This window comes from Poecilia latipinna, unplaced genomic scaffold (assembly GCF_001443285.1).
Source record: "Poecilia latipinna isolate Pla-1442-1.1 unplaced genomic scaffold, P_latipinna-1.0 Scaffold446, whole genome shotgun sequence".
Taxonomy (NCBI): domain Eukaryota; kingdom Metazoa; phylum Chordata; class Actinopteri; order Cyprinodontiformes; family Poeciliidae; genus Poecilia; species Poecilia latipinna.
In genome coordinates, this window is record NW_015113062.1 from 51,592 (window position 1) to 76,504 (window position 24,913).

At 38.8% G+C, this 24,913-nt stretch overlaps 1 protein-coding gene across 1 annotated transcript in view; it reads right to left on the bottom strand.

Annotated features, from left to right (window-relative positions):
- The window catches only part of itfg1 (integrin alpha FG-GAP repeat containing 1), a 181,951-nt gene that overhangs the window by 17,750 nt on the left and 139,288 nt on the right, over positions 1-24,913 (bottom strand). The window contains exon 15 of the mRNA XM_015038579.1: positions 6,069-6,193. Coding sequence (XP_014894065.1) covers positions 6,069-6,193 — 125 coding nt within the window. The remainder of the gene's footprint in view (positions 1-6,068; positions 6,194-24,913) is intronic.

The following is a 24,913-nucleotide window of genomic DNA, read 5'->3' on the forward strand; positions in this document are numbered from 1 at the left end:
TTGTAAAGAGATTTCAGTAAACAGGACTACTGGACTGGTGAAGTTAAACTAAATGACCTGAAGTTGATATCGTAAAACGTAAAGAACGTAAAATGACCTCATCAGTGAGCTGCAAAGTTCAAACGTTAGGGAAATTAAAGCTTTTCCTTCACTGAAACATGAAGAAAATAATAAAAAAAATATCTCCTTGCTTCTATGTTTGTAATGTGTTCTTACATTACAAACATTTCAATACAAAACATGTATATAATTATGTTTTAATATAATTATAGCTTAATATGTTCCACAAATCATGACAACTCAATGCTGAAACTGGCTTTGGATTCAGCAGTATATCCAAAGTAAGTTGGTAACTATTTTTGCTTACTTGTGGACCAATGTAAATCAGGTCTGTAGTGTTTGGTTAAATATGATTCTGGACCTTATTATTCTCCATTATCTACAGATTCTTAGGTAAGAATCTTGGATGATAAACCACAAAAACAAAAGCATTAAAAAAGTCATAGACTCAATTTACAACCCTGATCTAAAAGGAAGTAGGAGCAAATAAAAAAGAAATTAAAAAATGATAATTAAAAAAATCATATTTGATTTTTTGATGGAGTCTGTACTTATCTTTACACGCCATCAGTAACTTAGAAACCAAACTGATCACAGAGTTGGAAAAAAAAGCTTAAGTTTGATGTAGCAAATCAAAGATAGAGATCATGATCTAAATATACATTTTTTGCTTTTAAAATATAATATTGCTTTTTCTATCATGCAACAACAAATATTCGCGTTTTACCTGTGTTGGAACTTGCAATTTTTAAAACATTTTTTATTGCAGAGTCTATAATTATTTACAGTCAAATATAGACAACTATATTGATAAACTATGTTTATAAAATAAGCAATATTTTAAATTCAAAGCCTTTTTTCTGGTAAATTATTGAACACACATATGAGCTCAACAATGAAGACACTTGTAGTTTTGTATTTGTTATACAGGTGATAAAACCATCAGATTGGTGCAAAGTGATATTAAACCCATTCAAATGGTTCAGCTGATCATTAGTAAGTAAAAAAAATGCTTTAAAATATTAAATTCATTAAAATCTATGTGATTATTTCATCAAAATTAAAACGCTCAAAACCAGGCCCTAATTTATTATGATAAAAATAATAAAATGATTTTCCAGACATCTTACAGTCCATGTAGGATTCAAATTTTTGAATTTTTTCAACATTTATAATAAAAAAAAAAATACAGAATGAAGACAGTTTAGGATCAAGAGTTGCCAGAGCTACAGTTTATGAGCTCAGCGTTACCAGAGGCAACAGGGGCAATCACATCAGAGATCCCAAGATCACAACCGCGCTCAGAGCTGGAGAGATCTGTAACATTTCCAGTCTGGCAGAATGTGGAAGTTCCGCTGCTTCTTAATTGCGATTCACCATTCCTCAACACCAGAGCGGGAACCATGTCTAACAGCTATTTTAAATAAGCGTGCAGCAAAGGCGTTGCTTTTTTAAACAAGAAAAAGCACACTCCTGCCGCCAGCCATTGTCGCTTAGCCCTCGGAAAGCGCCGACCATTCGTGGCAGTCAGTGGGGGGTGGAGGAGGGTTGGGCGACGATGGAGGCGAGTCAGCCTCCACTGCTGCTGTCTGGGAGCAGATCTGATCTGGCTGTTTGGAGAAGGAAAACCTTCCCAAATCTTCAGAGAGAAAGAGGGAGAGAGAGAGAAACGGCCTGGTTCAAAGCCAGGGAAAGTAGCGCCGCTACCAGAGAGAGCCGACAGAGGCGGATTCAGACATGGCGGGTGAGAGTGACAAGTAGGGGACTGATTAGTGAAGTAAACCACTTGGAGCAGCAGAGGGAATCCCCTGGGTGGAAGATAAGTAAGCAGGAGGAGAGACACTCACAGAGGAAGAGGTAGTAACAGATAGCAGAGATCGGACGGAAAATGGTAGACATTCAAGCACGTTTCACAGACCGTCCTCCTCAGTGACACAGCAGACAGGCTGGAGGGCAAAAAGATTATTCCTTTACTTGCCATCCATGGCCATGTTGCTGCAGCAGCACAATTCATTTAACTAAATGAAACCTGGAGGTGTAGGTATTATTAATTTAGCACAGTGCGCCACAGCAACAGGATAAATAATACAGAAACACAATAGAAGAATAACTCAAAACCACTCGCATTATTATTTTTTCTCACTCTGAGCCGTAGAAACTGACTGACAACAGCTCCACTGGCTGACGGAGCGGACATTACTATCAAGTGTATCCTCAGACACTTCGATGTTATTCACCACCTAAAAACACACAGACATTACCCACACCAAGAACAGAACATTCAGTCCTTCACATAATGTTCTCATGCTTGAAGTTTACTCTCATATTATTAAGTGATCATCTGAACACAGCAGCAGCAGTAGTTTAAATTAAGCAGGTGTTTATTTTTAACACCTGTTTCTCTGATGATCTGTCACGGAGGTGGTGTGTGGGTTGCCTTCCTTTATTTCTACAAACCGAACAGAAACAGAATTCTGCAGCACATCTACATGTTAAGGATGTCAACGTCAAACTAGCATAACACCCGTTTCATACTTTTATGAAAACCTTTCAGTGACCAGTGAAATGTGATGCCCTTGGACCTTATTATGTTGTCGTCCTTTTATTCTTCATTTATCATTCGTATATTTAAGATTTAGTGCATTATTTTGACAACCTGGCAGCTAAAACCAATGGTAGCCATTGTAGGCAATCAGGTGCAGGATAATCGTCACATTGCAACGTTTCTATAGGTGAGAAATTACAAAAGTCAGGGTCGGAAAGCAAAGATTGGATCAAATGTTCAGTGCAAGAAAAGTTAATTCAACAGTAAAACGCCGACAGCTGAGTAAAACGGGTAAAACATTTTTTTCTTTGACATCGTTGAGTTACGGTTCAAAGATGAAAATGCTTTAACTTTTGGAAAACAGCACTGTCCTAAAACAAACATGAAAACAAACCATAAATTGAACGTAGAAATGTAAAATATACAAGTTACTATTTTCAGATTAATTTTACATCACATTAATGGTTTTGAATTGTTTTATAGTTTCCGAATTTTTCCCGTCACAATTTTACTGTTTATTACTGTTAAATATAGAGATATTTCTACTGCGTAAGTCAGAGAGACAGATCAAGAACGTAGATAAACAGAAAGATTAAACCTAACAAAGGCGTCAAGAAGGCACAGTGGAAAGGATTTATAAACACCGTCCTCTTTACAGTGGGGCCCGGCTTTTCCTCATTAAAGACTTTGTAGATTTAATGCAGTCCCTCCACTCTCCAGACCCTCTGGCTGGGGAAAAAAGCCCACTTTGCATAATAGACTGAATCTTTAGGCATTCATTAAGACATTTTGTAGAAGGAATGTGTAAGGAGGAGGGAAACTAGGAACACGAGATGATATAAAAATGTATAGGGATAAAAAAAAGGACTGAAAAGAGGGACAATAAAGCAGCCTGGTTAAGCTGAGAGTTTTTGGGCGCACTACGGCTTCAGAGTTTGTCGGACTGAGTCATCTGCAATTTAAATGAGCTGCTTGACGAAGACCTTGGTGCCACACGGGAGGGGAGAAAAAGGGCTCTGTTGTTCCGAATATTCAGAGCGACAAGTGTACTGGGAGAGGAAACAGAGCTGGAGATGGATGCGGCGATGGGGAGGGAGCCGAGCTGAAGAGTGATGACATTTATGGGAGTGAAGTAGAAAAATGTGGGAGATGAATAAATTTCATCAACACAAGCTTCCTGTTGTTTAGCGTATTAGTTTTACATTAGCACTTCATCCGACAGGATGCACAGATGGGCGGCTTCAGTAGTCATTCACGCATCATGGGCTTCCAAAGAAGTTAAAGATTTGTTTTAAAGGATGTGACAACATTGAATTGTTGGCACTTCTGAACAGAAATGCACTGATGAGTTGGTTATAAAAAAATGTAAAGAATTAGTCTCAAAAACAGCAAAAAAAAAAAAAAAAAGTTTTAAAAATTCTAAATGTATCCATAAGGACAAATTTATGAGTCTGGAAATATTTCTACTTGTAAAAACTAGAGTAAAGGTGTAGAAACAAAAGGTGTGCCGACTAACTCTCTTACTTAGAGTCTTTTCACGCCTGGTGGTTCAGTAGACTCGTTTTGATTAGGGACCAAACTTGAAACATTTGTTACTTTTTCAGCTGGTGCGGTTTGCTTTCACGCTGTATTGGGTCAAATGAACCAAACCCTTTAAAAACCTGTTCCACTCCTCACCTGTGGTGGCGCTGAACTTAGATCTACTTCAGAAAACAACATGAAAACTTCAGGAGAAGACACGAGCGCACGTACCTTCGTCACAAAATGTGAACAACAGTGAAGGGTGGTGAGATTTTAGCGGTTGTATGATTCCACTTTTCTCTTTAGGAAAACTCCAAAAACCACTTCTCCCACCAAAATGTTTATTTTGGTTGTATTTACCCAGAATGCCCTGTGCTATAGTCTGCTTTCTGTTTTTGGCGTTCACATATGCATTCAAAGCGCACCAGAGTTCACTCCAGGGTTTTAAGACGGAAAAGAGTTTGCTTTTTTGGTCCACATCAAAGTTTGATTGGGCATTTCCACCTCCCCAAACAAACCGGACTGGAGTTCTGATAAAGTGGACTAAACAGGGCTAGTGTGAATGGACCCTAAGTTCGCTAAGGATGCCAGCTGTATCAAACATTATTAGCTGATAGTCAGGATAATTCCCAAATGGCACAGGGATGTACTATATTCACTGAAACTTTACCAACCCTAACGCAAAACCCAAAGGTTTGGGGGACTGGACTTTTGGAATAATTATTGGTTTTCTGTTTTAAGTGCATGAAATGAGATCATTTTGATTTTGCTTTTGTAAAATACTGTGAGAATTTCATATCTAGATCTGGAAAACATTCCACAAAGTCCTGTATTATCCATCTCCCACAATGTGTCCAAATACATTTCAATTTTGCGACCTTTTTTTCTTTTTAAATACAAACTAAACTCTTGAAAGTAAACCTTTTAACACCTGCAATGAGGTGTAGGCAGAAAACATGCCTCTTCTAAAGATATGGAGAAACATTGCTTATGACGAGTGAAAATACTTCACCGGTGCTCATTAAGGAGAAGAAGCGAAGGAAAGTAATGTGAAAATGTGAGTGTTTAGGAAAATAACCCATAAATTGATTTCAGAAATGGAAGACTGGAAAAAACTCCATACTGATTGTTGCTGCAATTTAAACTGGGTTCAGCTGTTACACACACACACACACACACACACACACACACACACACACACACACACACTTGGTGTTTAAAAGATGTAGGCATGGCACCTTTCCCACATTATCTAATGAGCTGCTCTCATTAGCAGACATCTTGTTTGATCACTTTCCTTGACAGCTGATACAAGGCATCACATCTTTGCATAAACAGTTGCAAAAGAAAATGTGAACCAAGCTTTAAATGACGGTGAAAAATTCAAATTACTCTGATAGATTCAGCTGTTCCTGCTCTGCGTTCATTTGGAAAGCAAATAAATAAACGAAAAGATGTTTCTTATTTTTTTTATTTATTATTATTTTATGAAGAAAATCTAACATCCAGCTCCTTGACATAAAAAAGCTGAGTTCAGAAACAAAACTTCTGCTCTCTGCCTGTGACTTTGAAATGCTAAACGTTTTCATGAATTATTCTATGAGTTGATATTTTCTTGGACAGCTTTTTGGCTCTGGATATCGCCGTCCCGCGGCTGTTTCTCCCCTCTCAATGCAGAGACATAAAGTGGGAGAGACACGCATGGCACGCAGCGCTCAGAAGGGACACAGGCTGTTCAGAAATAACTCAATTTGGAGTTTTAACTTCAGCTTTCGTGTTCCAGGGAAACTTGCACCTGGGGGTTTAAATCTGATGTTTTTTGAGCTTTACTTTTTTTTTTTTTTTTTTGCTCCACCACAGACAATAATCTATTCAACTACGCAGCCTGTATTTTTCTCCCCCACTCCCAGCCTCCATTGTGTCTTTAAACATGCATCCTCACCGTTTCTCCAGGCTTCCTGGGAATGCCGACGAAGAGGTGGTCCAGAAAGTTGGCGCTGCGTCCGAGGCCCAGCACAGTGTAGGGCAGCTGCAGGGAGAAATGAGCCGACTGGCTCAGCTGACCAGCTGCAGGGAAACACAGACAGAGAAGCAAGAGATGTAGATTTTTATGCGGTTTCTTTCAGAAAGCCGTGAAGCGGCGACTGGGATGAATTCTCCTCACAGGTGCTGCAGGCGTCTATTGAAAGACGGTGAGTCATGCAGACTCGACAATTGTCTGATTTTAACCTGCCGAAACCACGGAGAGAAAACATTTTTTTCTCGTTTAGTGAAATAGCTGAGCAGCTTTTTAACGGATGGAATTTGTTATTTGTGTTTCCATGGCCACCATGAATTATTAACTTGCTCTGCTCTCTAGCCTGTTTCTGATTTTTTGTAAAATAAACTAAAGCTGTACTTGGTTTAGATTAGATCAAACCAGATCTTTGTTAGAATGGCAAAGTCAAAGTTTAGACCAAAATCACATTGGCACCTGCTCACAGATGCTCTCCATCCAAACTATTTTCATATAACAAACAAACATGTCGGTTTTTAGATGTGGAAAGCTGGCAGGGAAATATCCAAAAATAGTAAAAAAAACGACCCCAAAATAACTGAAAACGGCGCCTCTCTTTCCTGCCATTTCCTGATGATGTGCTACTCTGTGTTGGTCTATCAAATCAAATCCCAAAAGAGGGAATAGCAACTTGTAGCTACAATGTGAGAAAATGAGAAAAAGGTCAAGGGGTTTAAATACATCTACAAGGCAGTGTATCAATCAAACTGTTCCCCATGGAGCTGATCAATGTGGAAATGGATCTCATTCAGCAGCATCATTCACACTGCTCTCTGTGCAACTTTCCGTTCTTGATGTTACGTCTTCCTTCCATCAGATCAATCGTCATCCCAACAGCTCTGACCCGAGTCATACATTTTAAAAGACATTGTCCCTGATGCTGAGCAAAATGTATGTATAGCCTTTGAATTTGAGAAAAGATGCAAAATAATTTCTAAAAAATAATTTTGGTAATTCTAACCAAGTTAAAATAAGAAAAGTTCGGTCTGATTTAACTTCATGTTAAACTTCATGTTTGCATCTTTTTATTCGATGTATGTAAATATCTAGTTCCAACCAGATATTTGAGGGAGATGCATTTTAGTTGCATCTCCCTCATGCACCTAAAATGCTTTCAGCTACAAAACACGACGTTGTGAAACAAAGCGAGATATAAATACCTGGAAACAAAAAACAAAAAACCTGAGATCCCGATCTGCTGTTTCATAATCATGTTTTGATCTTAAGGGCGACTGTCTTACAGTGCAACAAACATCCTACCTAACTGAACAATATGAAAAAAAAGAGAAAGTTTTGCTCTAAATAATCATCCTCTATTTAAGTTTTACATGATTTTACATAATGAGACTGATGAGAACCAAACGAGAGACCCTGGATTCTGACGTAGAGAAGGCATCATAAAAGATACAAATCAGCAGGAGACACCTGAGGCCGGCACAACACCTCTTTCCGTCCCGCCCCCAACCTCCCGTTGTCTCTGTTCTCGCCAAACCTTCTGTATTTAGTTTCCTTCTTTCAGCCTGTCCTCATCTCTCCACGTTCCCCCCGCTACATCACTCCGATTTGGCCTTTTACTTTTCCCTCTTTTCATCCCTCCTCGCCGTCTCCTCTCTCGCTCCACTTCAGCTGCTGTATCTCGCCCACGCCACCCAACTCTGCCAAGTGCAGCCGACATAAATCAACCTCTATGTGGTAAACAAAGAGAGGGAAGGAGAGAGGGAAGGGTGGAAGAGGAGAAAGCCTGGAGGCAGCCAGTGATCAGAACTAATGTGGATAGACTGCGTATTGCAGACCATGGGGAGCACAACAGATAGGTTTCTAATCTATGCTTAGCCTCGGTTTAGATGAATAAGGAAAAGAGAGGTTTCTTTCATTTTGGGTCATCTGAATTCGGACCATGTGAGTCCACCTCGGTCTTTGAAGGTCTTAGTTTTTGCCCTTGGTGCTTTACTTAAGTGGAGGCAAACCATTTCGTAATGATGCACTACAAATGTATGCCTACTTTCCACTGGTCAGGTGGAAAGTAGGCATACTTCCACACACACGCACACACATATATATATATATATATATATATATATATATATATATATATATAAAATCAACAACATCAAATAATGTACTTATATGAGTAATTTAGCTCAAAAAATGAAGTCCAGGCCATATATTATAGTGCAATATGATATTTTTCAAGTGTTTATTTCTTAATGAGCTGTTGAGGACACCAGTGTCCTCTTGGACTGACATTTTTCAGAGTGACAGTTAAGAGGCTACGCTTCACAGCTTATGACAACCCCAAATTTGGATTCTCAGGACTTTAATTGAAAAGAACTGCATCTACTGAAACATCCTGTAGAGCAGAGGTTCCCAAACTGTGGGGCGCGCCCCCTAGGGGGATGCCGTGCCATTGCGATGAAAAAAAAAGAAGCCATGAACACTGTATGCGCTGGGTTTTTACCTTAGAATGGCCAACTCTCAGTTATTCCTCTGTCAATTTGATACAGTAGAGGCTTCTGTACTTCCCATATATGTGTCCTCTGTCACTTTTATCAGCAGTTAAAACTGTTTAATCCATTGTTAACATGTGGTAACCTGTTTTTCCGAGCCGCCTTTAAACGCAACATGAGTGCTACAACGCTGGCACTGGGAACCCAGTGCGGCAGTGAAGGAGACCTGCTGCTGCTGTACAGAGCTATGTAGGTGTGTTAGAATCATGGCAGCAAACCAGCAAAATGCAAAGAACTTTTCACAGTTTTTCCCCCAAACTAACCGACTGAGTTGAGTAAAGCTGTTGGATGCAGGTAAAGTTAGCTAAAAGATGACTAGCTAATATCAATACAACACCTTAAGCTTGTTAACAATTAGCTTGTAGGCTACTGGTGTTGTTGTCTATGTTCAGCTATAATTTATTTTGCCCCCAAAAATGTGGATTCCCCCTCCCCCTCCTTTTGTTCGTCTGGAGCCAGGGCTGAGTATAACAGGGAGTCTCTAAGAATCCACTCTCTAACCCCATCTTTGCTTACACACATCGTTCAACCAGACAGCTATTTGTAAGCCATAGGGGGGCCCAGAAATAGTTTGGAAATCACTGGGGGGGCCCATGAGAAAAAGTTTGGGAACCACTGCTGTCGAGTATCTACACTCAGTACTTGGTCAAGGCTCCTTTTGCATGAATTGCTACGTCAGTGAGGCATGGGATGGAGATCAGCCTTTGCTCCTGCTGAGATGTAATAGAAATTTTGATTTTTAGCCACTTGTAGCCATTATTGAACAGCAAACAGACAGGAAAGAGGGTGGAGAGAGAGAGAGAGAAGGGGAGAGACATGAAACCAAAACTGTGAACAACTACATGGAGGACTACTTGCTCTGAACATGGTGTACGTTCTTTCCTGACTAAGTCACTCAGTGCCTCCCAACCCAGGTTGATCTGGCAGTCAAGTGTCCTTGACCACGTCTCAGCTGTTGGATCTGGTGTCTCATCTTCTTCTTGACAACATCTTAAAGACTTTCTAAAAATCAGGTCAGACCAGTTTACAGGCTAATCAAGGACAGTGACACCATGGTCACTGAACCAGCTTTTGGTACCGTTGTCAAAGTGGACAGGTACTGAGCAGAGGAATAACGTCAGCATCGCTGTAAAGATCATCAGCAGATGGAAGCATTAAGTTTTTTATAAAAACCAAAGTCAATATAGCTGTTTACTTGGAAAGTAAACAGCTATATTGTAAACAGCTATATTGACTTTGTTTTTTATAAAACAAAGTGGACCAACACAAGCCAATGACATGATTCCCAAGTCATCACTGACCCCTGGACTTCAAGCAATTGGATTCTGCACCTCTACAGCAGTGGTCTCAAACTCCAGTCCTCAAGGCCCGATGTCCTGAATCTCCTAGATGTCTCTCTGCATCAGCACACAGGGCTCCAATGTTAGCTTGTTAGCAGAGCTCTGAAGAGTTGGACTGGACGATGGTGATGGTAGTTTGCCCTGCAATTGGCGAGTTGCCAGTTCATTCCCCACTCAAGTAATCTCTTTCGTTGTGACACTTCACTCATCTTGCCTGCTTGTAGTGGTCAAATGGTCAGGTGGCACCTGTGCATGGCAGCCCTAGGCAGCTGTGGCTGTGAATGTGTGTGTGAAAGGGAGATTGTAGTGAAGTGCTTTGGAGTCCTCTTGACTTGATAAAGACTTAATTCAAGTGTGTAGGACAAGGGACACATCTAAAAGCTACAGGGACTCTGGCCCTCTAGGACTCCACTTTGAGACCACTGGTCTACTGTCTTCTTTCACAGTTTCTGGATGACTTGATTTCTGAATAAAATGAAAAGTTTACTTTCATATGAAAAGAGGAGTTTGGAGCACTCAGTAACAGTCTATTCCTTTCTCTCTTTTGCCATGGTGAGATATTTCTGACGCTGTCACTGATTTAGGAGCAGCTTAACACAACGGCTGCAGCCCATTCCTTGGATAAGACTGTGTGGTTTCTCTTGAAGCTTTAGCCGCTTTCACAAAAACACTTCGAGGTGGGATTAAAGTGCCTTTTGCCTACTCCGTTTTTATTTTTTATTTTTATGAAAAGACAGACGCAGCACAGGGGTAGAAGTCAACCTTTTTCTGTTACGTGTCTTACTTGCCAAGCAAGGTAGTCAGAGCCCATCACTGGCTGCCCTGCAGAGTGCTGGGTTAGCTCTGTGGGTCGAGGGAGTGATGCAGTCTGTGTGAACACATAGCCACAGGATTTACAAGCCAAAAACCCAGAATAATTTCTGCCAAAAGAAGAAGATTTTGAGAAATATCAGTAAATCCGAAGCATTTGCTCCATCAACAATAAGATTGCCACTTTGAGTTTTTTTTATTTCGTTAGTGTTTTGAAAGGAACGGTGTGGGGAAAAAGAGTGCCGTCCTGCACTGCTGACTTGTTTTTGGATAAATATAGCAGTGTGGGAAATCAACAACTTCACTTGTGATTTATGAAGGACCACCGACAGCTTAAAGGTGGCTTTGTCTTTGTGGGTTTATGATGGAAATGTTTTGTGAAAATGGCTTCTGACTCCTGCTGAAGTCCACACATTGTAAAATTCCCCCCCACCTCTGAAAGGATTTCTTACTCTATTTATTTAAAAAGTGCTGTTATTGATTTTGAATGTGCATCTTTTCCAACTGCACCTTTTACTGTCATTCAACCAAGAAACCAAATGTTAGCTCTTCATTGGCTGGAACACATAAAGCATTAAGATAAACACAAATAACCAAATAAAATATCAATTTAATAAACAAGTTTACTTTTTGAATTGAATTACTGAAGTAAATGAATGTCCAGTGATGCCTTCATTGATTGAGATGGACTGGTATGGTGTAAGAGCTTTATTTCTGTTTGGCTAAAGGCAGCATGACAGCTCAGTAGTAATCAGTGACTTTTTGAACTTTCCCCCAAAAAGCCTTTCATTGGACATTTCTTTTTATGGCTCAAAATTTCTGCTTGTTTGGACAGTGTCTGCCTTCGCAGCTTTTTAGTGCTTCGCTGTGTTGCTGCTAAAGGGTAGCATAATTGCCTGAAATGCATATCCCCATGACAGAAACAGGAAAGTGACAGAAATATTGGCCATTTCCACAGAGAACTGGGTATGGTTACATAAACACTGACATGTTGAGGCCTGCACAAAGACCCGGCTTCCAACAACCAATAAAGCTGAAACCCAGGGTGCCTGACATTCATCTGTGTGGGCAACAGTACAGAAACTGATTTTTACTTTTTATTAAATGGCATCAGGCAATTTCCTAATCCTTAAGGAGCATTGGGAGAATGCTTGATGAGCAACAAAAGAGAGATAAAATCTGGTTTCTTATCATCCTATTAAGTTTAGCAGTCATGATGATTAAAGAAATGAATTCATCCCCCCAAAAACATCCGTTTTCAGCCAAGCATGAGATTTAAAGTTAACTGGAAGCACACAAAGTAAAGTTCCAAAATTGTAATGAGTAACATACTAATGATAATATGTATCTAACACCAGCAGTCTGTCAAAGATGGATAAAGATTTTAAACAGCTTCTTGTTCATTTTAAGGAGGAATGAAAAAGAGACAGTCTGTTTAAATTTGCATATTACTGCCTCTAACTCCTAAGTTTCACTCTCTCAGCTGTCGTCCTTCTGACACTTTCCAGTAGTTTGATGCGTTTAGTTGGCTTAACTTTGTTTGACCAACCCTCCAATCTATGATCCTTCAGCTGGTGAAGTTGATAAGTGTGTGATCCTCAGCCTTTCAGTAGCATAGCAAAAATCTGCTGAAACCAGTCTGTAAGCATGAACTCCAAACTTTTTCAACATCAGTGAAGATTGTGAAAGTTGTGAAGTCTCAGGGTCAGCAGCTTTTCTTAATTCAAAGAGCCACATTTACAGCTGCTACGATAAAGACAAATGTGTCTAGAGCAACAAGAAGCTTCGACAATTAAGGGAATTTAGTCAAATTTTATTTCTATTTTCAGATTTTGAGAGCAAAAGTACATTTTTTATCAATTTTGTCGGAGCAGGCTAGCTGAGCGAGTCCTTTCCAATAAATATGAAAATTGAAGACCACGCTCTATTCTGAGTTATTATAACCCCTTTTAACAACAATCCTCACAATTTATCAGTGGAAAAAATTGAAACAAAACGTTCACTATATTTGATATAGTATACACCATGTTCTGGACTAATATTCAGAAAACTGTAGGATATCTGTAGGAAATATCTGAAAATATGATCTACTGTTTCAACAATATGCTGATGACACAGCTTTATTTCTCATACAACCCCAGAAAGTTAATCTGCTGCTAACATTTACACACTTGTCTTGAAGACATCAAGTCCTGGATGTCTAGTTGTGCATCTTAACCTCACCAAAACTAATGTAAGTATACCTGGCCATAAAAATGTCAGATGTTATTTTTTGATTTCATGTTCTTACTTTGGATGGTGCTGATTTAGCTCAGAATGCTAGATTAAGAAATCTGGTGTTATATTTGACTGAAAATATCAATATCAGTGTTCTTTTATTTAAGAAACATAAGATTTATATAACTTTAATAAAGTTTATATCTTCATACTGCTTGGCATTACTCTCTGGTTCCCTGGAAAATCATCAGTCTTTATTTTCTCCTTATCACCTCTATGCTAACAGTCAACATCTTATCCTCAATAACTTGAATTTCTTGATGAGTAATTGTACCAAATTTGTGTCTTTTACACATATAAAATGTTTCTAATTTTATTTGTCTTCTACAAGCAATTTCTTTTCCCAACTTATATTTGAATCTTAACTGTTTAATATATTTATGACCTGCTTGCTTGTCATGTGAAGTACTATATAAATAAAGTTGAGTAGCATGTCATTGATTTGAACATGGATCTGAATGTCTCTGAACGAGAATGTGCCCCAATGCGCACTTGAGTCGGTCACAATACTTCATTAACCGAGGTCACCACAGTTTGGGAGTAAGATGTATGCAATTTGCGGTGAAGATGTCACTACATGCTACACACTGGACTTTTAAATTAACCCAGGAGAAAAGCTTAATCAAGTGTAAAACCACTGAGATCGGAGCTTTATCTGGAGTTCCTCTCAGACCCTTCGAGTGAAACAAATTATCTGTCAGCACCAAAAGACCGTCGAAAGAATCTGACATGTAAATACTGCTGACAAAAGACAACCCAGCATTTGCGGAGAAATCATCAAAAAACAAAAAAAAAAGGTACGAAACACTGAAATTAGACGGAAAAAGACAATTCAGAAAGATCCAATTAGACTCAAAAGTGCCAACGAGGATTTGTGAGGGGGATTGGACCTTCAAGTAAAGCTTGGTTTGATGTTTTTGACAGACTGCTTACCCCGGTTAGATGGCAAGAGGTGGATAGCTTGCAGCCGGCCACTCAGCAGGGTGGAGTGGATGAGTGTGTGTCTGTGTGTGCTTAGAGGCAGGATCAAGCAGGGTTACGTTGCAGGCAGGGAGCCTGGCTCAGCGTCTGCTTAGTGCCGTGCGAGTGTGTGTTTGAGTAGACTGGATAACAAACATAGCCGTGGTTGGAGGAAAGCCATTTCACAACATAGGGAGGCTGGCAGAGGGTATTATTCGGAGCGCAGAGTATGAGAGTGTCTGTGTTTTGTGCGTATTTGTTTGTCTGCCAGGAAGATTGGGGTTTGTGTGTCCTACATCGCTAAAGCTGAGCCAGCGGAGGCCTTGGCAGAGACTCCCACCATGCACACATGATTGACAGCCTCCAGTTCATCTCTCTGAAGACAATGAAAAACTCCAAACTGCAACAGCAGTTGCTTTTGTGGAAGAACTTCACACACACACGCACACATGCAGACACTTATGTGGGCTGCATGATCTACTGTTGGATTGTAAAACCAAACAAGAAGCAGTTAAATACGGCTCCTCTCTTATAAACCTGTTACCGAACGCAATCTGCCACTTACTAAGTTGTTGGATGGATGAAACGCACTGATTAGAATACATCTTTCACTACACGACTATTAAAGCTTTAACATATAACTGACAAAAGCTAAAATGTAGCTAGGTGGATAGACATGTAACGCCGCAGTAAGTGATAACGTCATAAACTCCGGCTTCAAAATGTAATAAAACATCAGTGATGCTTGCAGAGGTGTGAATAAGACTGACATGAAACTGTCATAAATGTTTGACTGCTGCGATGAAGCGCCATTCGGCAAATAATGACACTTTTAATGCAAAGTTGTATTAAATGTGCATTAAAAGTGTCAACTTTGTATTGAAAGTGTCATTATATACTGAGTGATACTTCATGACAACAGTCATAAACATTCATAAAGGCTCCTTCATGTTCATAACTGGTGTTATTTCCTGTTTATGACAATGTCATGTCAGTCTTATGCACACCCTGTCAAATAAAATGTAACCCAAACATCATTAAAAACACATTAAACGAAAAATTTAATAAAAACCTTGAACACATTTTGCAGTATTTTCTGCCACATATTTAATAAAGGGATTAGATTTTGTAGCGATTATTCCAAAATGCAGAAGTTGTTTTTTTTAGAAATGATTATGTGATAATATGGCGCATTATGTGGTAAACAATCACAGTGTAATCATTACATTTCTAATAACAATCATGTTGTAGATCCTGTACACATTTAAATTGAAACTTTGCTGAACTTTTGGTAATTTACCTTTTCAGACTCAGTAATAACCTACGTCTTTCAAAACGATTCAAAATTCAAGGATTTTATTACATTTGGTGTTGATTGTGACTTTATGTGCTTTTAGTGATGTTTTATTGGACTCTGATTTTATTAGATTGCCACATTAATTGTGGCATTAATGTAAATAAGAATAAAAAAACAATAATGCGGCGTAACAATATACAGCTGAGAAAATGTCATCAGTTAGGTTTCCTTCGATCGGTTACATTGCTCTGAATAAGTCAAACATTTTAATCATATTAACGTGCAGTTCTGACCTTCAAACCCTATTATTATTTCAAACAGATTCAGTGTCCTCTATTCCAAATGATGATCATTAATAACAAACAAAGAGCTTGTTACACCTGCGGCTTCAGCTCTGTGTTGTTAAAGGTCAGGCGAGTCGCAACAGATGGCAGCTGAGGTCCATGTTTATGAAACTCTTCCTACATTTACGAGTTAAAATTTTATCACAATGCTTTTGCAGCTGTGCTGATAAGTTTGCAATGAAAGATTTAATATTAGCAGTAAGTGGACAGATGATGCCCTCTTGTTCAAAATTACAGTTTGCATGCAGATAGTTTATCATCAGTTTTACATTGTGGCACAAAGCTGCATCTTTATTAGTGAAACTTTGCCTGAGCTTTGCTATTAAAATGTTATTGAAAGTCCAAGTCAGGTCTCGGATGTTTAATAACTGAAATGAATATGGTCTTCCTATGGAACTGACATGTATCGTTTTACGGTGAACATTTAGCAACTACATTTTTCAGAACGTTTAATCAACTGAATCATGTGCTTCAACATCCCAAAAAATAAATGAATAAATAAATAAATAAATAAAATCAGATAAAGGTTGAGTAAATATGCTTTGGTGCATAAGAAAGGATAATCTGTGATTCATTTACTTTCTGTTGATTTCAGAAAATATTACCTCTATCAAAGGACCAGCAGCACTTTCACACTATTTTTGTTTTTAAAATTCCTGTTACTTGTTTTTAAACCAAAAACAGTGAGTGGCTCAGAATGCCTGATTGGCCCAATCTGTACTTAATTTAACCTGCAAAAATATTGTAAATTATTTAGCTAATTAATAAAGCAAAAATATCACCTACACTGACTATGGTTCTATTTTTAGCTTAAGGTTTCTTCTTTCCTCTGAATGTCTCTAAATCCAGGTTTTCTCTGGATTCGTTTATATATTTACTTGTAGATCAACATGTTTCCATGTGCAGGCTTATTATTTTATTGTATGGATCATTTTACATTTAGTCATATTTAAATTACTTATCACACATAGATTTATACATATTTTAAAACATTTTATACGGTTATATTTGTATTTATTACTATTTAACACATTATATGGAATAACTTGTCAACAATTAAGCAATTTTCCCTTGGGGAGCATTAAGGCATATTTATTCTATTGTATTTTGCAAAAATGGAGTCATGCTAATAGCTAGAGACTTGCTAACTGCTGTGTGCAAAGTTTCCACTCCCACCAAACATAGCTCGGTTTGTGTTTTGGAGATGACTCTTCTTGTCGCTCTCGGTGAGAGGATTGCAAGAATATTAGAAAATTATACAAATCTGTATTCACAACCTCTGTCATCAAGTCTAAATGGTACAAATGTTGCAATATAACCACCAGAGGTAAATAGATTTTAGCTTGTTCTGTCACCCCGCTGAAGTTATAATAGAGCACATTTAGATAGACATTTATGAAATCAATTGACAGACGATTCAGCCAACATGAACAGATTGTTATAAAACCCTTGTTTGGGGGAATCATCCAGAAACCTCCATGGGAAAAAAAAAAAAAAAAAAAAAAACACAACAAAAAAAAAAACACAAAATGCAGCCTTTCACAGAAGATGACATCTGTCAGAGCTGCGGTTTGTGGCTTCTGAGACAAAGATTGTTTTATAAAACTTCAGTCAAGATGAAGTCTCTATTCTGTAGCGCACACATCGAAGAGACTCCAGTTACCATCTTTATGTCAATACTAAAACCAATCCCGATAATGTTACCTCAGTGGCTCAAACTCTGCTAGTAAAAGTGATTTTTTCAGCTCTGTATTACAGTCAATAAGTACTTTAACTCTAAGCTAAAACTGATTTAAAATATTGTTTGTTCATGAAATGATTTCACGTGTGCATGATCAAACTTTACTGATCTTGTTTTATCCTCACAACTGAATATCATATATGGAGTTCCTACATTATTTTCCTGTGAACATCACAGACTCGGTCAATTTCCTACATTTTCTTAAAACTGTTTAGCTGCAACATTTAGTCATTGGAATTCAAAATTGAAAGTATTTCACCATGTTTCCTTCTTATTTACCCATAAAGAAAAGAACAGAACAGTTAAATCATGTAGTAGCAGGATGCAAAGTGAACAATTAAACTAGCAAACTTTTATTCCTCGTAGGAATCAAATGGCAAAACAGAAAAAAAAGAAGAGAAACTGAAAATCAAAAGAGAGCGAGAAGACGAATGCCTCTGAGGAAGTCACAACATGTTAATGCGTGTGAAAGTGTGTGTCCATCTGCCGAGTTCTTCTGACACATGTCTTCATATTCCGTCTAGAGGCTTTCCCACCTCTGGCTGGGAGGTAGCGACACAATGTCACGCCTAGCAGTCTGAAGCTAGGTTGTGTGTGGTCATGTGAGACAACAGGAGATGTGAGAGACAGCAAATAAAAGGGAATTTATATATTTACATATTAAAGGATAAAAAAAATATGTAATATAGGATAATCATAGAGTAAAATCCCATCGTAATCCCTTAAATTGATCCATGATGACAATGTAGTCATAAGCTTGGCTGACTGTGGTGCAGAAACACACACAGTTACTGACGAGCTCGCTTTCACTCCCAAGGGCTTTAAAACTAAAAAAAAAAAAAAAAAAAAAAAATCAGAAATTCCTATTGCCTGTCGCTATAGAAACCATTTGCTCCCCTGATGGCGATAAAGGGAGCAAATTGCCGAGATATAGGGAGGAGCCGAGAGGGACAGAAGTGCATATGAACACACACAGAGCACCTCGCCAGAAGAGGCCCCTTCAGTGCCAGCGCAATGATGCCAAGATCTGAAAACTGACTGCGAGATAAAAATGTGTGTGTGTGTCTGTGTGTGCGCGTGGTGTGATTCAGCTAAAGGACATTGGGCTTTATGGCTGCACTGTCCCGCTTTGCACCGCCTCTTAAACACCACGGCAGTGAGGCATGTAAACACCTGCGACCGGAACGACACGCAGGAACAGCAGATCGCCGCCATCACACCAGACCGCTCTCTGCGAGAAAATAAATTATATTGGTCTGCATGAATTGAAGTTGAATTTCTGTGTTCGCAGCATCTTTTTAATGCCACCAAATCTGCCAAAACATTTTGTAATTCATTTTCTTCTAACTTAAACGTTTGGCTCCTACATCATCAAACATACGGGCACTGATCACGTGATTCTTATTATTATTATTTTTTAATGTATTGTTTGCATTGTGATGAACTTTTATGACATATGGCTTTTTATTATTTTTACATGTGTAACTTTAAGATAAAAAATGGTTTTTATTTATCAGTATTATTCTCTTTATTGGAAGAAGCCATTTAAGTTGTCAGTACTGCACTATTGTATCTATATTGATTGTATCAAGAGGGAAGGCAGATGAAAACTAGCCTTTATGGCTAACTCTAGGATATGTCTCTTTAGAAATAAATCAATCAACAATAACCACAAAAATAAGAAAAAAAGCAGCTGTGGCATTTTTAAAGGAAATTTTGATAAAAATAACTTTAAAAGACACACAGCCAAAGGCAGGTAATAGTCTCACCCAGCCACACAAGTGTGTTTCATTGCATCATGTGTGAAATATCAACTGCACTGCAGGAGAAAGACAATCTTCACATATGAATTTCAAACACCTCCTTTTCCCACATTTGTGCTTCTTTTCTAATTATCAGCATGGCGTGTCCTTATCTATGCATTGCTTGCTTCTCATCAATTATGCATTGTTATAGAGTTTTACACCCGGTAATGACTCGGGCCTCAGTTGGATGGGAAAATCCCGTGTGAAATAATATCCTCACACCAAAAAGATCCACACAAATGTAGAATATATTCACTGGGAGGCTGAAGTTCATTTGTGGAAAACGCTAAGCAAATATTGTTTTTGTCTTATGCCTTGTTTTATTTCAAACGGTTTTGACAGAATGAGACCAAAACGCAAAGTTTGCAACCTACAAAAACAGCGTTCTGTTTGCAGCATCTGCCTCACTGGAGAATAAGAGCTTTTCTGAGCTGCTCCGGTGTCACACTTATGACATGCATCTGTAGGTTTCGGCCGAAAAACAAAAACTGGTTGTGACAGATCAAGTTGTGTCACATTTTTCAACTGTGTTTAATGCTTCCTATGGCTCCTATTTGGGTGTTCAATTCAGGAAAGGGTATGTTACTTATGATGAGATGCAACTGTTTCATTTTGTTTCATTCCCCCCACCCTACATACTTTTCTGTGGATTAAAGCTCAGTGTTATACACAGTCTGAGTGCCCAAAATGACCAGCTGACTATCAGGTAAATTAAGGCTGTAGACCAGGGGTCCCCAAACTACGGCCCGCGGGCCGGATCCGGCCCGCCACGTCATTTGGTCCGGCCCCCTGAACAATGCCGGATCCGGCCCGCCTGCTCATACCAGAGAGCATTCAGTGTTTTTTTTCATATATTGTATTTTCCGGTTTATATGTGGATTTTTCTTCAACCACCAGGGGGCTTGAGCAGATGTGAAACTAACTTTCCCTCAATGGAATATATACTCGTCAGTCACCGTTTCACTCACGGTTTTTTCCATTCTGGGTAAAAATCTATCCAAAAGTGTCGTCGTCTCTCCCCCACACCCCCCGTCGACAAGAATTTCTTTGTTTTTTTTTACTGCAAAAACTAAGACCACAGAAAGGAACAGCTATGTGGCCCTCGCAGGAAAAAGTTTGGGGACCCCTGCTGTAGACGCTCAGAGGATGGAATCTCCTCGGGTTTCTTAATCTTTATTCGTGCAGAGAGAACTAACAAACAGCTAACCTAAATCACCAGATAATGAGTTCTCTCATTTCACTGTAACTAAAACAAAATCATTCTTAGTGATTTGTTGTTTCTCTGCTATCTTTTTATAAAGTCTATTTATATTTAGAACTGTGTGATTAGCTAACTCGCTAGCTAGCCAGTTATGACTCAGCGGAAAAAACACGGTCACACTGACATAATTCCATGTCAATGACTTTTCATGAACAGCAGCAGTTATTTTACAATATAAAATTATGTTAATAATCACCTTATATATTATTGTTGTAGTCGTGTATGTGGGTAATTACAAACTTTCCGTTAAAGGTTGTAATGAGCTTTCCAGTTAGCGGTGGCGGCTAAGTTCAGCTATTTTACTCCAGTCTCGTGGTGGAACCATGTAATATGCTCCTCTATGTTTGCCATGTTTAATGAGGTGTAGATCAAAAAATAGGATTAATCTCCCACCACTAATATGCTGTACTACAACATCTAATTTTGTAATTGTCGACAGCGAGATACGAATAGGAAGTTATTGCTGGAACATTATTCATTTAGAGCTTCACATCATTTTATTAAAACGAAAGGCAGATACAGGTAAATGTGATAGGGATATTATGCTCTTGTTTACATAAACTCCACTTTATTGCTATTCAATTGCTTTGTAACCAGCCTGTCACATGGCAGCGACTCAATGAACTTATCTAAGACAACCTGATGAAGTTGAAAGCACACATCATAATGAATCCAAAAGAGGATTTAAATGACTTTGATCGTAGTAGGGTATGTTGGTACCAGCCGAGTTGAGTTTTTCCAGAATCTGCTGATCTACTTTTACCGAGAATGGTCAGAAAAATATGAAGAAATCCAGTAAACAGCAGCTGCTGGATGAAAAAGTCTAATTAATGTGAAGGTCGGTATGTGAAATATAATCTCTGAATGCACAGAGCGTTAAAACTGTGAGGCAGATGGGCCACAGCAGCAGAGGACCACACCTGGTGACCATCCTGCCGTCTTAAAACGCGACACTGAGGCTAAAATCTAATCTTGGGCCATACAAGATTAGAAACAAGATTCCTGGTCAGGAAAGTGTAAACTTCTCCTGCGACAGACGATGGGGGTCAGAGTTTGGTGGAAACAACATGAGATTATCCATTTTACCTCAAATTATTTCAAACTGGTTTTCATCAACTTGACAACGAGTTCACTGTACTTCGATGGTCTCCATAGTAACCAGATCTGAATGAAGAAATTGAACTGAATGAAGAAAAATGGCAATTGTTGAAGCAGAAGAGACAGGGAGAGGGAAAAAAAGGTAAGCTACACTGTAAAATAAATCTCAGAGGTCCACCAGGTTATTGTTGTTATCATGAAAGTGGGAGTGAATCTAAATAACTTTATATTTATACCTTTGATATAAATACTGATCAATTCTGAACTAAAAGGCTAGACTTCGTAGCAAGTCTGAAAGCAGCCGTTGCACAATAAGTTATAGACCCTTTTATGTTAAATAATGAAAAAATAAAATGAAAGTTGGGCCAAAAAGTCTATGTTTTTCCTTTCCAATACTCATCTCATATCAGGCTTGAAAAGATAAAAGCTAACAAACAACTCTCACTCTGGGTCGGCGATGTCATCGTAACGTGCCTGCAGTCTTAATGTGATCCACACAAAAGCCACGAAGCAGAAAGAGCAGCAGACGAACTCAGCCTTAAAGAGGTTGGAAATGCTTTCTGAAAACAAAAATCACACGCACCTAACAACACCTAACACCGAAGCCCTTTTTAACAGGCTGGCAGCACACAACAACGAGCCACCGAACAAGTTCTTGCACTTAGAAAATTGCATGTCTCTTTTTTACAGAGGAAAATGAACAATCATCCACATTATTGCTGTAACTCAAAGAAATGTAGGCATGGCGCTGTAGCAGTTTAACTTAAATATCATCGGCTATATTACAATGTTGCTCATAATGAGCTGCAGCTAACTCAAATCCAAAATAACAACTATTCAGGTCTCACTAAAACCAAACTGCAAACCAACAGGAAATTCAAATTCTTTGTCTTTGTCAACAACAAGTACCAATCTGCCTATTTAACCTCCATATGTTTGTCAAGTTTGCAAACATTTTATAACTGGGATGGGTTATAGTCTCATTTGCCAAAGCAATGACTCATCATGGCAAATGAAAAGGCAGTTTTATTAAAAGCAGTCCGACATTTTGGAATGCTGCACTCAGCAAATTAAACTATACATCCCATAAGTCTTATTTGTCAGATTAAGATATCTTTTGGAAATAACCTTTAAGCGGGGATTAAATATACTTTTTATTAAGCCCACATTTGTTTTTTTTTAAATATATATTTTATTAGTTTGATGAAATATTTAAATTTTAAATGTCATGCTTTCATTAGCTATAAGCAGAAAATCACAGTAAATAGAAATAAAAGCTTTCAAACGTACATCTCGGTGAAATTAATCAATGTAATGTCTTTCACTTGGTGACAGAGTTCCTAAGAATAAATGGGATTTTCCAATAATATTCCAATTTATTGAATGGGTCTGTATTTCACAAAATGGCCGTTAATGGCTATCCTTTTATTCCGTCTTAAGCAGAGGATCTGAATGTAGGAAAACATACAAGCCCTTTAATTGCTAACAGTCAGCGATGTTTGGAGGATGACTGTTCACTGGGCTGAACAGAACCAGGGCCAGATAGAGTTCAACATTCTGCTGGCCTTCCTTTGTAACTGAGAAAGGCTGGAGGAGAGATTAACAGGTGAGAAGTTAAAGGGGGAAAAAAAGGCAGAGTGATCGAGTGAAGAACAGGGAAGTGAGAGAGCTAGCTAAGCCTGATCAATAGTTGTTCTCAGCATCTCTAGGGACAGTTACCTCTTTTTGTTTTTTTCCCTCCCTTCACTCTGATACTTTCTTTCTTCTTAGCTTTTTTTCCCCTCTGATCTCTATGCACTCTGCTACTCCAGCCTCCCATGGTTTCCTATATTCCACTTTCATTCTCTCTTCAGTGCGTTTTTTTTTTGTCTGCAGTCGTCCACTCTACACCTTCAGCCTCATCCTCAACACCCCCTGATTTTCTCTGATTTCAACCCAATGCATTTCTCCCATCCAACACCTACTCCTCCATCTTACCTGCAGATTTTAAATCCTCCCTATGTGCTTAGAGATTATCCTTCATATAACTGGCAATAAAAGAGTCTGAGACTTGGGTACCACTTACTGTTTACTTGGTTTTGAATTGAGATTTTTTATTTTTTTGGAATTTTTGATGAGCTGCTGCATTTTACTAAATATGTAGTGTATTGTATGTGGGCCACTGCTAATCCCACAAACTCATTAGTCTAATTGGAAGGACTGCAGAGAACTAAACATCGACTTTAGCCGGTACAGTTTTCCTTCAAATGAACGCTGCTTGTTTTCATGTTTTATTCTGCCTTTTTGAACATTTCTTTCTCTTTAATGTTACTCTCTTTTCAACACCTTTAACCAAGTTTTAGCACCAAGGCAGATAATGAACTGCTAGGGGTTGTTGATGCCCGTTTCTCACATCTGTAATGGCAACAGTCATTCAGACTCTTTTGTGTAATAATGAGGTTTATACAAGCACTGGAGTGAGAATGTGCCGAAGACAATTTTTTTTGTAGCTTTTGCATACTGAACGAGACATTTAAAACAATAATTGAGCATTAAGCTTCTGATGAATATTAGATCAAAAAATTCCTCCAGACTTTCATCGTGTGAATCCTCAAATACTGAACGGGGAACATGTAAAGGTACAGCAAACAGAGTAAAACCATACACTAATATTTAGAACAAAATACATGTCTCCAGACGTTTGTTTTTTCCTCCTGGTCACTTCAGAACAAACTATGCATAAAATTATACAGTGAGCTTCACCACTGCTTTCAATTTCCAATGAATGCAGGTTTGCATGTCTAACGTGCATCAAAATTGGAGCTGCAGGTGGTGTGATGGAGAGTTCGCTGCTTGCTGTAAACAGAGCCTCCCCCCGCCTCAGTGTCTCTGTTCGCATTGAAATTGAGGTGCAGGATGGGGCCAAGAAAAGTGGGGGATGGGAAAGGTACAAGGAACTCCTGCAAAGTCTCCTCAAACAACAAAAAACCATCCTGTGGTGTGGCATATGTGAGCCTCTTCTCCATTGTCAAGTCCCGCTCCAGCCGGTTAATGTCTGGTTCAGTTCTAGCCAAGTTGGCGTGAATATTGACAGGAATGTAGGTGGATGGTGTGGTTGATTCTTCGATGATGACCTGTTGTATAGGTAACCTTGCACTGTGTTCAGTCAGAATGTGTTGTGTGTGTCAAAAAGGCGTCCAGCGTCCCCAGATGGTTTCTTTCAGTGAAACAGGTGAATCCAGACTCTGCGCCGTGTGTGGATTCATCTGATAATTCTGATGATTTCTGAGTTTGGGAAGTTTCAGCACCTGC